Consider the following 15421-nt stretch of genomic DNA (forward strand, 5'->3'; position numbering starts at 1 on the left):
CATGGTGGTGGCAATGACATGATGGGGCATGTGAAATCTAAAAACTGAAGAGGAAGTGTCAGAGGGAGAAGGAGAGCAGCAAAGGCAGCATGAACAATTATATAAATGTTGTAGCAGAGAGAGCAAATAACAAGATGGATAGGTAAATCTTTTTCCAAAACTTGACTAGAGATGGCACCTCCTGAAGAAAGGGATCAGCCACCAATGAAGTCTTCCTGCATTTCCATAGAAAATAAGTCATAATTTCAAAAAGTGGTTGGAAGAAAAGGACTTTAAAAGATTAAAGAGTAGTTAGTGTTCATCCATTTAAATATTCAAAACTTTGAGAATTGTTATTTTACTTTTTTATTGTTCATAATACTGATTTGTTTTACAGAACTCAAATGAAAGAGTAATGACAAACATGGCTTCAAAACATTGTACAACAATCAATTATTTACAAAAAAACAAACCCATAGCTGCCTTTGGAGTTTCAAAAAATACAAACCAGGTTCTACTATGCTAAGTGCCTATAGACATTGCACAATAAAATAGCAACATTCATCAAAAACAGCTACTATAAAATTAGTAATAGAAGTAGTAATATTTATGATGAATGCCCTTGATCCAAAGTGCCCTCAACAAGTGGAACTAGTCCATGCTGGAGTTTTTACTGAATTATTATGAGAAAGAGCACTCTGGACATAAGAAAAAAATATTAGTTTGGCTGTATGTAAATATGGAATTAGAGGCATTGTTCTCCAGATTCTATTAACCTTTCTTTGAAACATGCTTCTTTGTATTTTCTAAGGTCTCCGGTGCATATGAATACAAAGTCAATGTCCTCTAAAAGTATACATAGAAATTTAGTTTGCAATTGAAACAGCATTAAATACATATTCTTTACATGGTTTAGTAAAACTTAAATGTTCTGTATACAAATCTCAAAAACATGTTATTGAAAGAAAGCGTACAGTAATTATGAACTTAAATCAGTTTACATTTCAAAATATCCCTAGAAATTCTTAACAAACCTGACAGATAAAAGACATATATTTGCAACATAGTTAATTATATACATCATTATGCATTAGTTCCATTTGCCCCTAGTCCCATTCATGAACTTGGTTTTTTAAAAAAGAAGGAACTATATGAATCATGAGGAAATTAAGTGACAATCCAGACTGTAGGTGAAAGAAGCTGTTTGATGGTATCCAGACTGCTCACGTGAAGTTTTAATGTTGCCTGAGAAAATACAGTTCAGAGTGCTTAGACTACTACACTCCATATTGCTCACATTTGAAGTGTATTTTATCCACCTCAGTTTAAAGTGAGAAACTTTAATATGGGCTTCTGTACAAAATTATTTCCAACATTTCTCTCCCTGCACACTCAGAGAAGGTTGAATGGTTTCTCCACTAAAGAGTGAGCACAAGTTTCACCGTTTTTTTATTCATGAACTTACCCACAAATTAGTAGAACTAACATTTCCACTCTGTCACTGTCAATCAAAAGGTTATATGGTTCTAAAGCATGAATTTCACCTTTTATCTTAAAATGAGACGTATTTAGGCACAGTTAATAATGTATCTTATTTCCAAGCAATATTTGCTATTTTACAAAAATTGGTTTATTTCAGAAAGATAGGAAAACAAGAAGAAAATCACACAAGAAAAAAAGAAGAGAGATTTTTTACAAAATTTCTACTCATACTATTACAGGTTGAGCATCCCTTATCTGGAAATCTGAAATACTCTAAAATTTCAATATTGTCCACATGCTGCAATAGTGACACCTTTGCTTTCTGATGGTTCAGTGTACACAAACTTTGTTACTTGTTCTAATTTTTAAAATATTGTATAAAATTGCCTTCGGCTATATGTACAGAATATATATGAAGCATACATGAATTCCATATACAGACTTGGACCTTATCTCTAAGATATTATTATGTACATATATGCAAATATAGATATTCCACAAGCTGAAATCCAAAATGTTTCTAGTATGAGGTTTTTTAGATAAAGAATATTCAACCTGCAGCTTGTTGAAATACCTAAATCCATGGGAAGGATGTCACTCCCATTATTATTATTATTATTATTATTATTATTATTATTATTTGTATACAATGCCATAGCATTCTTAATAAATGTTTTAGGAATCTGAAGATTCAGTTCCACTTTCATTTTCTTTTACAGAAGACAGAGTTTCATCCTTGACATTGAGAACATTTTCCTCTTCCAAATTTACTGTTAATTTCCCATCAGTTTTGTTTAAAAATGTCTCTTGATGGTGAAAAGTTTTGTGGCCACTATCTTCTGTTGCCTCTGGAAATGAAGGAGGTATTTGATTTATATTGCCTCTTGAGCTGTGAGATATAGATACATTGTTATTCTGTTCTAGTGTTCTCTCACTGAATGCTTCTTCAACTGCATAATTTTCATGATTGTTGATTTCCTGTAGATTTACAGCCATACTTTCTGTAACGGATAGCTTCTTTAAGCCTGGGTTTTCTTTTAGTGATAAAAATAATCTAAAATTATCATCATTCATGAAATCTAAGGTATTGTCTGCATAAAACCTGTCAAAAATTTTGTGTGCAATCTTATTAATGCTACTGTTTTTCAATTGTGCTTGATTTTTGTCAGATCCAATTGCATGTTTGCCTTGCCACATGAGAAGTGGGGAATGTGTAAACAAGCGTAGTCCCACTTGGTTCTCGATATCAGAGGCTTTTTGGTAAGCACACCCTCTTATTGCCTCATTCGTTGGCTTGATTATGGCCATCAAAATAGGACAATGTTGCCCACAAATAGCATGAAGTTTATCTAGAGAATCTTGATCCTCACGGCTATTCCTGTTTGAATTACCATTGCGATTTGGTTGGGTTTGAACTGGTTCATCATTTAAAGGCTGATCTGTTGGGTGCACCTTATTGTCAGGTAATCTGAACTCTACTGATGTAAAAGCTGGGGGATTCACATCAGCAGAAATTTCTGTGGAATTGGTATATACCTTTCTGGTTGCCTTAAGAGGCACAGTGCTGCCAATTTGGCTATTTTGGCTTTTTACACTTAGAGCATCAGGAAATGGCTCTGAATCACTATTATGAGGCATGTTAAAGTAGTTGCATCCATTGTCACATGGTTTAATCATGTCTTCAAGTTCAGAAGATGATATTTCTTTGAGAGGTGGCCGTGAATCCAAATTGCCAAAATGTGAGTATGGAATATCATCGCTATGGTTGTCAAATGCAGTGTCAGCTGATGTATCTGTAGTGCCATACATTCCATTGTTCTCAGGAGGTGACCTTCTTATTAAATGGTCTTCCTTAAGAAGCCATTTTCCTTTCTCAATCAATACTCCCCCATCTTCAGCACTGGGTCCGCTAGACTGATTGCATTGATTTACATAATCATCATTGTAATATGCTTCTTCCCCATTAAGACTGAATTGTGGAGCTGGTAATGTAGCATTTTCTTTTTCCCATGCTGAGTTAGTAGTGTATAAATCTTGTGGGGTTTCATGTGACATTAGTGAAGAAGACATGTCACCATTAGACCAGGTATTATGTGCTTCGTAAAATGAAGGGTCTTTTTCCATGACTGTGTGGAAAGGTTCTTCGGTATCTTTCTGAAGTGCTTGAGCCAAATAAGGAGGACCAGGTTTAGAAGAAGCTTCTGTTTTCCCATAAAGCCGCTCTATCGTTCTTTTCACATACCCTTTGTTGTACTCTTTTTCATATAATGCTTCATCTGCACTTCCATTGGTCAAGTCACTGGATTGCCTAAAGTTATAATCACTTTCATCACTTTCTGGCCGATAATCTGACAAATCAGAAGTGGCTGGGCTTTTCAAACATTTTTTGAATTCCATAGAAGAACTTGGGTGGAACCCACCACATTCAAGTTCCTTAACTATCAATTTTACTCTAGATGTTGGCTCCTCTTCACAGGCATCTGCTGGAATTTGCTTGGATTCATAACAAAAAGATAATGGGGATGGCTGTGACACTCGATCTGAACTTTCCTCACAAGTACCATCTTCCTCTAGGTCTTCATGTGTAGAATCTTCTAGCTTGTCACCATTTGTAGCATTTTCAGCAGCTGAAGTAAGAATCTCATTTCTATTTTCTGTTTTACAGAAAGATTCCATGCATTCTTGCTCTTCTGTGCTTTTTAACTCCTTTTCATCTATCTCTGAAGTTTCTATCTCAAAAAAATGGTCTTTATCATGAGAGGTTATGCTGTGAGTGGTTGACTTAGGTTCCTCTGAAATCTCCGATTCTTCATTATTATATGATGCATCTGTGTGTTTTCCCTGAGATTCCTGCAATGAAGTGTCCTCATTTTCTTTTAATGATTTCTCATTTGAAATAAGGTCAGAGTTATTCAATGGGTCAGGGCCATTCATGTTTAAATCATGTAGATTTGAATTCTCTACCATCAAACTGCCTTTCTTTTGCTCTTCACTGATTCTTTTGTTTAAATCATCAGCCTCTGAATTCATCAAGTTCTTGTTTAAATCATCCTGTTCTTTATCATCTGAGGTATTTTTAATGTGAACTAGAGAAATGCTGTCCTCACAATGCACAGGTTCTTGTCTTTCTGTTTGCTTTGCAGACAATATTAAATAGTTGGCTGTGCAATCCTGCATATTAGAAACAGCATTCTCCAAGTCATTTGCCTTTTCTTTAACTGCAACTTGTTTCAAATACTGAAGTAGGGTAAATATTTCAGAACATCTACAGGTAGTTTGCATGACATCATCTTTATTTACATTGGATAAGCTTTCTTTCAGATTTAGTAGAAGGAGCCAAGCTAGAAGGAGATTGGAAGGAGATCCCAGAAGTGAAGGAAGAGAATTATCTGTAAGACAGCATGATTTTTTAATGCACCCAGTATTGTTTTTCTCAGCATTGAGAATGGTTGACTTCAATTCATGCAGCAATGCACTTCTCATAAAATCCTCCTCCACATCAGTTCCTAGAATGTTATTGTTGGTTTGGGTATGAACGTGGGCAGCAATCGCAGACATGTGCCTTTGACCATCATCTTCTGTTGGAACCTTCTTTTTCTCATTTTCATGTATAATATTACCCAAGGATAGTTTTGTATTATTTTTGATATTTGACTGTAATAAATACTTGGCTTCTTCTATTAAGCTTGCATCAGCATCTGTCAAACAACCAATGTGTTTTTCATATATGTTTTTCAAGTCTTGAACTGATTCTTCAACAGTCTCTATTTCACTGAGATGATTGGATTCTTTACCTTCAATAATACTATTCTTTCCTGCTAATTCACTTATTTTATCAGGAAAGGATTTGATAGATTTCTGTTGCTTTTTTCTGTCATTAGAACTTATGGGAGCTAAACATTGGTCAGGCCTTGCAGCATCAGGAAATATGTTTTGCAACCAGCTTTGTACATAGTTTTCAAGAGAATGCTCTGTAATCTCATCAGTAAAATCTCTGTGTCTCAAAGCAGCCAATGATCTGTCACCTTCAACTTCACTAGCTTGAGCACTTTCAATTTTTTTGTTCTTTTTTGCTTTTTTATGTTTCATTGATAATTTGTGTGTCTGATTGGAAGTAGTCTTTGCATGTTCGGTTTCAACATTTAGGTCACTTTCTTGATCAATTTTTGGCTTCAAAGAAGCTAGATGAGTTGAGGTTTGATCTGTTACATCAATTGAATCATGTATAACTTCTTGAGCATATTCAGTGTCATTCTTTGAGCTATTTTTAACTAACAGCAGCCCTTCTGCTTTTGTAGATTGTGACAAACTATGTTTTTTGTCTGATTTTGTTTTTAGCTTAGGCAACTGTCTATTTTGATTTTTCTTTATTTTAGAGAGTAATTCATTTGGTAGTGAATGTAGTGGATCCTCACTATACAAACCATCTTCGGTGATTACATTTTTATTAGAATTGTGCGAATTGCCAACAGGAAATGCAAGTACTATTTTTTTAGTGGTAACTTTTGTAGAAGAACGTTGTGCGCTCTCCCTTGAGGTGTGCATCTCAGTTGTCTGCACATCATTCACAACACTTCCTTCCATTGACACATCATCCAAGTTTTCATGAGAACCTATAGCTTGTTTCATGATATGTGCAGAAGATTTCTTCTTCTTCTTTTTGTTCTTCTTAGTCTTGCTAGAGGTAGACAGAGCTTGGCTTCCATCAGAGAGTTGTGTAGCTGTCATACCTTCAGCACTGTCATTCGTGCCATTGATATGAGAAGGTTGCATCACTGCAGAAGAGGTCTGAGCACATTTGCAAACTGTTTGATTAGTTTCAGGAGGTGATAGATGTTGTGAAGCTTGAGAAGCAAGCAATTCTTTACACTGATTGCATATTATATCTTCATTTTTTGAGTGAGACCATTCTGAATGAGTGTTGAAGAAACCTGGATTGCTTCCTGTTGCATCATTTTGATTGGGAAAAGGATTGGAATTAGTAACACTTGATGTTTGACTACTAGCATGAGTAACCATGCAATATTCAGATTTGGTTTCACCACTGTCCATTTCTTCACTATAAGAAAATTGTCCTACCAGCTTTTTTTGGACTGCTTTATCTGATACCACAGTGACACTTTCAACTAGTGCCTTCTTTTGCCGGACTCTTCTCGGCCCAGGAGTAGGAGGTCTATAAAAATGAGGCTTTGAATTATTATTGTCTGTCTGATTTAAATCTGAATTCATAGAAGGATTCTGCCAGATATCATATGTGCTACTTTCCATTATGCCTTCTGAATTTTGATTGGTCATTTCTGTGCTGATCTGCTGCAATGACACATCATCTTCAGCATGGCTGGAGTCCTCATCAGTGTTTTTATATGTCAAAATATTTAATTCTGATAACTGATCTTCTGTTGTCATAGCAGTGGTGCCAGCACGGCTGACACAAGTTGTCCATTTTATGGTTTCTTCTTCTTTTATGTTGAACCGAACTTTCATCTCAACTGTCATACTGCCATCTTGATTAAGATGAACGGACTTTTCTATGTCATCTGCAGGTGGCACCAAGCAGAATTCCTCACCAGTCTGTGAGCTATTTCCCACTAAAGCCATGTCATTATCAGGAACATAAGATGATACAGAATTGTTATCATTACTATAGCCTTTAGAAGAAGAAGCAGAAAACATCTGTGATCTGGAGCTTGAATCTATTTGTGCACTCACTTTCAAGCAATTTGTTGAAAACATTCCAAATGATAAGATTAGAAGAAAAACACAGAAGACAGTCATCAGAAAAGTGATCCAGGGAGAGAGGCAGCAGACAGGCATGGCAAAGAGATAAGAGGGAGGAAAACACACAAAAAGGATTGTTAGTAGAAAGACATTATATACAGGGAGCAATAATATAAAATATTGTTTATGAGAGATCACAGTATTACTTTATTGAATTTTTTTTTACTGCTTTAGCAAAAAAATTAAAAATATATATTGCTCAGGTTGTATGTTAACCTGCCACAGCAAGAAACCAAAATGTAGTCTAATAACATATTAGTCCTAACAAATTGTATTTGGTATAATTTTCCAAGGACTATAGACCTCTCCAGCAAATGCAGATAATGAAATGGGCTACAGTTCATAAAAGTATATGCCAAATAAAATGCATTCATTTTAATATGTCACTAGACTCTTTCTTGTTTTTGTTTGGGTTTTTTTTTTTTTTTTTTGGCAATACTATCTACTTTTAAATGGGAGTTGCTGACACACTGGGACAATGCTCACAGTTCCTTATAATACCTGTCTTTTTCAAGCTATACACATTTATTTAAATTTACTTTGCATAATTTACTCAAGATTAGTTAAACTCAAAGTGAAATTAAAATCAGATATGAAATGGAATCTTGAATGAGTTCATATGTGGATATTAATTTTCTTTACGCACATTTGAATTAATAAATGTGTTGAGAATTCTAGGTCTTTCTTTTAATCCAAGTTGGTTACCTACTCCAGATAGAATACCTACCGGTAAATTTTTGTTTGTGTTGTTACATTCTTTAGGCTTGTGCATAGAGGATAAGCCGTTGTGGTGCAATCACTAAGCCCCTGATGGTCTGCTTCTTTATGTAACTATATGCATTAGAGTTCTATAGCCTAGATCTCAAAGAGAGCTTACCTTGTTTCTGCCAATACAAACACATCTTTATATTATTGGACTAATATTGCCTTTGCCTCAGTCCCTATGTGGTCAAAAAAGAGCGAGGCCTCTGCCCCCAGCAAACCATTTTTAGGACCGCCTAAAGTACCATCTTAAGCAAACATATCAAGCAAGAATTATGCCTTTGACTCTGTCATTGTCACTTTTCTTCTCCTGTATTACTGTATTTTAAATATCTTGACCTGATGCCGAATCAGTAAACATGAAAAACTAGTCTTAATATGTATTTTGTATCTCTTGGTTGGCCTTATAAAGGTATCATCATGCTATCTATTTTGCATTATGTCAGTTACAGCAGATCTGTTGAATGTGCTGAATCCACTGAAGGTTCAGTCTGAATTTGGAAAGGGGCTTTTATATGGGATAGAGTCACTAATTTGCTTCTTAAAAGTCAGATTAAAAACTTTAAGTGGATTTACTTTCCAACTAACATCCAAGTCAGTGGTTTTCACAAAGGTTTCGCACAGATATTATGGGTTATACTTAAACGTAGAGGCTGGCCTTTTTATTTAGCAGAGAAAGACATATACATACTTAAGGGTTGCAAAATGACTACAGATATGTGACATTTAGTTTGCTCTATGCCCTCAGTCTACTCAATTAAACTCAAGTGGAGTGGAGAATGTTAATCTATCCTCATCAATTTTATTTATTTCTTTATTTATTTATTGTTTTTCTCACTCCTGGGGGGACTCAAAGTGGTTCATAGCAAAGTAAATGGCAAAATTGAATGCCTCACAAAATATAAATACATCACATAGCTAAAAGAGCATATAACAATAGATTAAAACCAGTACACTACAAAACATACCAGTACACTATAAAACAAAAAACATCTGACATAGACAAACATAAAACATAGAACATTAGACATTGCACCATTCCTGAAGTTATCTTGACTTCTTGATCACGCGACCCGAATTATTGCTTGAAAAGGCATGTTTTAAATTGTTTCCTAAACACCAGGAGGGAGGGGGGCGATCTAATCTCACTGGGGAGGGAGTTCCACAGCCGAGGGGTCACCACCAAGAAGTCCCTGTCTCTTGTCCCCACCATTCGCGCCTGCGAGAGCAGTGGGCCCAAGAGCAGGACCTCCTCAGCCAACCTTAATGTACTAACTGGCTCATAAAGTGAGATGCGTTTAGATAGATAACCTGGACCGAAACCATTTAGGGATTTATAGACTAAAGCCAGCACTTTGAATTGTGCTCAGTAGCAAACCGGCAGCCAGTGGAGCTATTGGGTATTACTCTTTTATATTTTTATAGACTGATATTTATTTTAGATTAATGAATGTCTCTGTGTTTACTGAACTCAGTTAAGGTATTGAATATGAAAAGGGTAGATTAACTAATCAGGAGATGGGGTCATGCATGGTGGTAATTCCCTGTGACCATTATATGCCATCTTTTTATTCAGTTCGTGATTTTGTTGTGTTGACTCGCAAACTTTAAAGAGTTCATCCTGTATCTACTTTAGCACAATTGAAATGCAGCATGACCAAAGTCCCTCATTTATCATGGTATTTATGTTCATGTTGTTAATTTACTTAGATAACTGTTGTGATAAATCGAAAAACTACTGTATAGACTTTTCCCCTGAAAACAATTATCTACATCTGAAACCAATATTATTTAGGAAAGTTGAAAAGGAAACTTACTTTTTCTGCTCTCTGACTTGGCATTGGATCTTGGATATACACGATTTGTGACCCCAGGCAGTTTTCCAGGTAATGAATACCTGTGAGGATCATAATTTCCTGCTTTGAAAGGTTCTTTCCCTGCTGCCACAACTGCTCCAGAACATAGGACCAAAGCTTGAAGGTTGGGAACCTAGAAGAAAAACAACAGACAAGTTTTGCTGCTTTGAAAAATAAAGCAGAGCTCTTTGGAGTAAAAACAGTGATTCCAATCACATTTGACTGCTTCAGAAACTATGAATGGGACTTGGCACAAAATAATGACATGTGGAATATTCCTGTTCCTTATTCCAGCCAAACAGCATCCAACCAACAATTTTTCCTTCCTTCTGGACACCAGATTCCATTCCTCCCAATAACCACCACCATTTATTTAGCATTCTATTACCATTGAAGATATGTGATCATTTTAGGTAAGATTCTGTGCATTTGTGGGGCACCTTGGTAGATAATATGTTTGCATAACGTTTTCCTTATTTCTTCAAAGCTTGCAATTCCTCTGAGCATATAAAACCCATTTCTTGTTTCTCAATAGCTCTCATTTGACAATCTCGCCTCCACACAACACATCATGTGGCAACAGTGTGTGTGTGTGTGCGGGTGTGCATTACTGCATAATACATGTACCTCCTCTATCAGGCTACCCCATATTCCCCATTCATAAGCAATTGCAATTTGTTGGTATCTGCGAATGCCAAGCTCATTGAGTTGTTGTGTTTCCTTCTTCAGACCTTGAAGTTCTGATCATGATAATACCTCCATCTTCTCAATTTCCCAACTCCAACAACTCAGCCCCTGAGTTTGACACTGAGATGGCATAGATAAATGTAACTATTTAAAGGTATGTTTGTTTGTTTGTTTGTTGTTTTTTGAAGTTTTACAGTCTTAAATCCTAATTACTGTGTTTCTTTTCATGGACATGACAGTACAGAGTGTCAATTTGTGTTTGAGAATAACATGCAAAAGATTCAGTATTTCTCTTCCAGGTTTTACAACCAAATTAATGGCCTTGTAAAGTAAAGCTGGATGAGCTTGTATTTGTGGGCCCAACCACATCACTATCCTATTCATTATTTTTAAGTGTGCCAGGGCAATTCAGTTTCAATGAAAGCATTACAGAGACAAAGAGTTATTGCATCGTTTAGACCAGCTTCTGATGCTCAGGGTGATTGTTGTGGTGACTTAGAATACACTACTTTATATGCATCCAATAAAAGGAATTAATGAATTAAAATTCATTAAAAATAAATTTGAAAGTTTTAAGTTTTATATGTTTAAATTAATTCAACATATAAATGGAAGTTTGCCACAAAAGAGGCAAATACATTTTATTTTTAATGAAACTCAATAATTAAGCTATTATTTCACTACAAAAATTGTACAGAATTTAGTTACTAATTAAATTACTAATCAAGGTATCTAGAGTACTAAAGATCCACCAAATTTTGTCTTACCCACTTTGTTGTTTGTTGTTGTCAATTGCCATCAAGTAACCTTCAACTTATGGTGACCCTATAAATGAGAGGCCTTCAAAAGTCCTGGTCAAATGTCCTACTCATTGAATCAATCCATCTGTAGTGTGGTATCCCTTGTCTCCTACTGCCTTCCACTTCACCAAGCATTATTGTCCTTTCCAATGAGTCATGTAATCTCATGATACGTGCAAAGTAAGACGTATCCATGTAGTCATCATTGCTTCTAGCCCAACCCTCAGTTTCTTGAATGTTTTTCAAAACTATTTTTGATATATATATATAGAGAGAGAGAGCATTGTGAATTTATAGCTTGGCAACTTGGAATGGGAGTGGGGAGGAGATTGTTCATTGCATCCAGGTAATCCTGTTGTCTTCTACACTGGACCCCTTATAAAGGTTCCTACTTTATCCCAAGAAACTTAATTTCTTAACTTGAGACTTTTGCTGAGATCCACATGGGAAACAGCAAGCAAAACAAAAAGTGAGAAGATGAGTTTCTAATGCAGAGAGAATGCAAAAACATGAGAACAGATTTTGATGAGATGGATGAAAATCATTTTTTTAAAAAAACGCAGTTGTCTCCTTTTCAAAGATGAAAATAGGAAAAGCATACAAATGAGTTAAATAATGGGTGGGATTCTTACCTTTATTCTAGAAAACATTTAAAAGTAGTAATATAGCACAAATTTAAATGACAACCAAGAATGAACAGTAGGTAAAAGAAGCTCACTTTAATATAAATGCACATGAATTAGATTTTTTGAGTTTATTATCAGCTACTGAATTAGCCCTTTTTCTCTAACATCCCTATTTCTGTACCCATCTGCAATTATAGGAGCAGTAACTACCTGCTCCTGTGTTTGTTTTGTTAAATTTGTTAGGGCTTTATTTTAAATGTCATTGCATGTAACTTCTGAAATAGGGCCTTGTGAAATGACCTCAGCAAATACCAATAGTTCAAATGTTGGGGTTTGGTTTCTGGGCCAAAAAAAGAACAGTAACAGTGTTACCTGGCTGCAACCCCCAAAACTTGACAGAAAATTAGAGAGTCACACTTCATGTACAAACTAAACATAGTATATGGCTTGAAGGGATTACGACATGGCTGGCACGTGTCACGAGATTGAGGCCACCCCTGTGGCTACCATGGATTAAGCTCCTTAGTAATCATGAGTACACCTTGGAAGTAGAACAGGAAGATGTGGTTTAAGAGCAAGCTAGTTTGTCACAAATAGAAGGATTTAAATTCCCCTCATTTCCACCACTGTATCTCCAAAGTTTTCATGAATTTCCTTAACACCAGGACCTCCTCTCAGACTCTGATAAGCACCAAGGCAACATAAACTTGCCCTCTGAAATGCAAAATACCAAAATGCCAGACCACTATTCTTGATCATTCTGTTCAAATGGTGAATAACAAAGAAATCTATATTATGTGGCATCAGGGCCGTAGCCAGAAATTTTTTTTGGGAGGGGTTGAAAATTTGGGGGGGGGGGTGAAAATTTCACGGGGAGGGGGGTTGAAACCTGCCTCCTAGCTCACGCTGAAGCAAAGAGCACAGCAGGGGACAGAGCAGCCTTCAATAGCCTGCAGCTCCGCCCCTGTCAGCCACCTCTACCAAGTCTGGCCTCCTTCATGAGAGCATTCAACACCCCCCCCCCAACTTGGTTGCTTCACTACATCGGCTATTGCTGCAAGTAATGACAGTGTGAATATATTGTCAATATTTGCTTGAGATAGTGCTTGCAGTTCTGGAGGGACTTTTTTGCGTCTCATAGACTTAGCATGGGGATTTGGTTAACCAGTTAAAATTCATGAGTAAACCAGTTGGTTTTTTTTAACCTGAAAAATTGTGGGGGGGGGGGGGAGTTTTAACCCCTAACCACCACCACCCCAGCTACAGGCCTGTGTGGCATGTGTTTTGTGAAAATGGCTGGTGCATTAGAAGCTGTGCAACAGAAGTTGTGGTACAAATTAAATATAGATTTACATGCAAGTGTTTCCCAGTTGTAATATCTATATTACAGAAAACAGTATAAAAGACCCCAGAATAGCATCTCTTTTAAGATATTTCCCTTAAATATTGTGATATGATGGAATAAGAATGCAACTCTTCATTTATGTAAATCTTGCATGCATACAAGATCAAATACAGTGATTTCAAATATTTCCTTCCCAGTGCATGTATATATTTCAATTATTTGAAGTGGAAAATGTTTACCAAAAGGGGAAAAGCCTTTTTGGCAAAAAAAAAGAAAGAAAAAGAAAGGAAGGAAGGAAGAAAAAAAACCACAAACAAACATTAAAAAAACCCAAGGCATTTGGAGAAACAAAATGTTGCTTTTGTTCAATGCAACTATGAGTTTTATGCATTAAAATTTTCCCTCCAAAACAAGTACCAGAGTGTGGAAAAATAATGGACGTTGACTTCTTTTCTCAGTGGGAAGGAAATCTTGATGTATTCCCTTTCTTCTTGAAGTGAATAACATATGTGAATATCTCTAGCAAGGTAATAGTTTGACTGAAATTTTCAGGAAGTTAAAAGTTAAGGTTAGGGAACTCATTAATTATCCCTTACCTCTGTGGTTCTCAACCTATGGATCCCCAGGTGTTTTGGCCTACAACTCCCAGAAATCCCAGCCAGTTTACCAGCTGTTAGGATTTCTGGGAGTTGAAGGTCAACACATCTGAGACCCACAGAACCACTGCCTTACCATCCAATGACAATTATACACTTCATGTATCACAGCAAGTTGATTCACAATTAACAGTAAGTATTCTTGTTTATTGGACATGAACAAGTATCCTTCCATGCAGTGTTCACTCAGTTCCACCTAGTTCCTCCTTCTGGTAGAAGAAAATTAATAAGGTAGGAGTTTCTCACTGAGATTTGCATGTTGTGTCTTTCAGACTGAGATGTCAGTTTTGTTGTTCTCTTAACTAACCAGAAACATAAGTAAACATTGAACTCTTCTCTTTTGAATCTAGCAAATATAAGAAACACTGTGAAAGTAACTCGGTCCAACGTGTTCTGTTTGACAAGCAACTAAATTTGTGATGTCTCACTCATATCAGCATTTGAGTGTAAACCAGCAGCTATTTAAAAAAACTCTTACCATTACCACCATCTCTACCAAAATTGATACATATTTCTGATATTTTCCTATAGTCTTACCTTTCTTCCATCAGTAGTATATAATTTCATGACCGGATACTGCATAAGTTCACTGATGTGTTCCAGAAAGGCCTCAAAGTTTTCTGTGTTTTTCTTCCCTAAGACAACTGCACGCCGAATTCTTACATTGCCATTTTTGAAAACCAGCAGCTTCTTAGGAGTACTCAATTTGACTGTGCTACCTCTCTGGAACATACCACGGTCCCCTTCTCTAGCTAACTGCACAGCCCTTCGGCGGGCACTGATTGGCCTGCTGTTTTGCCAGGGCAATGGTTTTTTACTGGCCATTTCCAAGTTAATGGGTTTGATTTTCCTCTGTTGGGAACAGATGTATGACTTTCCATCTTCAAGCTCTTCCAGATTACTGATGCTGTGTATCCCTCGTGGTGTAGTGATGTTCCTCACACCAAAAGGCAGTGGTACTCTTTTTGATAAGTTGTCCAGCAAGGCATCAAATGATTTGAAAGAACGATTATTGACAACCATTTTGACTCCATTAAATTGAGGGTCTCCACTCTTGTAAAAGCACACCCGCTTGGCCACAACAGGTTCTGTGACATTGAGAGGACGTGCAGAGAAAGACTGTTCACTCCCTGAAGTGTGGTGCTGAACCACCGAATAGTTGGTTGATGGTGTTTCACTCATTTTGACGGCAATCTAGAATAAGGAGGCAGAAGTAAATGTTCACTCTCATGATAACAATGACACAGTCCTCATTTCTGTGAAGTCACAAAGGAGATTTTAAGAAAAGCAACAGCAGTAAATCTTGCCAAAAATCAGTGGCTTAAATAGGTTCATGCTGTTATCTCTAAATTCCACAAAGACTGGTAGGATTAAGCCAACAAAGCTTTGCTTGCAAATATGTGCAGAATTCTCCAATGTATTTTCATATATCTTATCATTTTGGTACAAC

General features: G+C 36.4%; 1 protein-coding gene across 1 annotated transcript in view; it reads right to left on the reverse strand.

Moving 5' to 3' along the window:
- Positions 1 to 15165, reverse strand: part of RP1 (RP1 axonemal microtubule associated) — a 222929-nt gene extending 207764 nt beyond the window's left edge. Inside the window, exons 1-2 of the mRNA XM_060775314.2 lie at positions 14509 to 15165; positions 9819 to 9990 (exon numbers count right to left, since the gene is read on the reverse strand). Coding sequence (XP_060631297.2) covers positions 9819 to 9990; positions 14509 to 15153 — 817 coding nt within the window. The 5' untranslated portion in view covers positions 15154 to 15165. The remainder of the gene's footprint in view (positions 1 to 9818; positions 9991 to 14508) is intronic.
- Between the last annotated feature and the right edge of the window lie 256 nt (positions 15166 to 15421).

This window comes from Anolis sagrei, chromosome 4, assembly GCF_037176765.1.
Source record: "Anolis sagrei isolate rAnoSag1 chromosome 4, rAnoSag1.mat, whole genome shotgun sequence".
Taxonomy (NCBI): Eukaryota; Metazoa; Chordata; class Lepidosauria; order Squamata; family Dactyloidae; genus Anolis; species Anolis sagrei.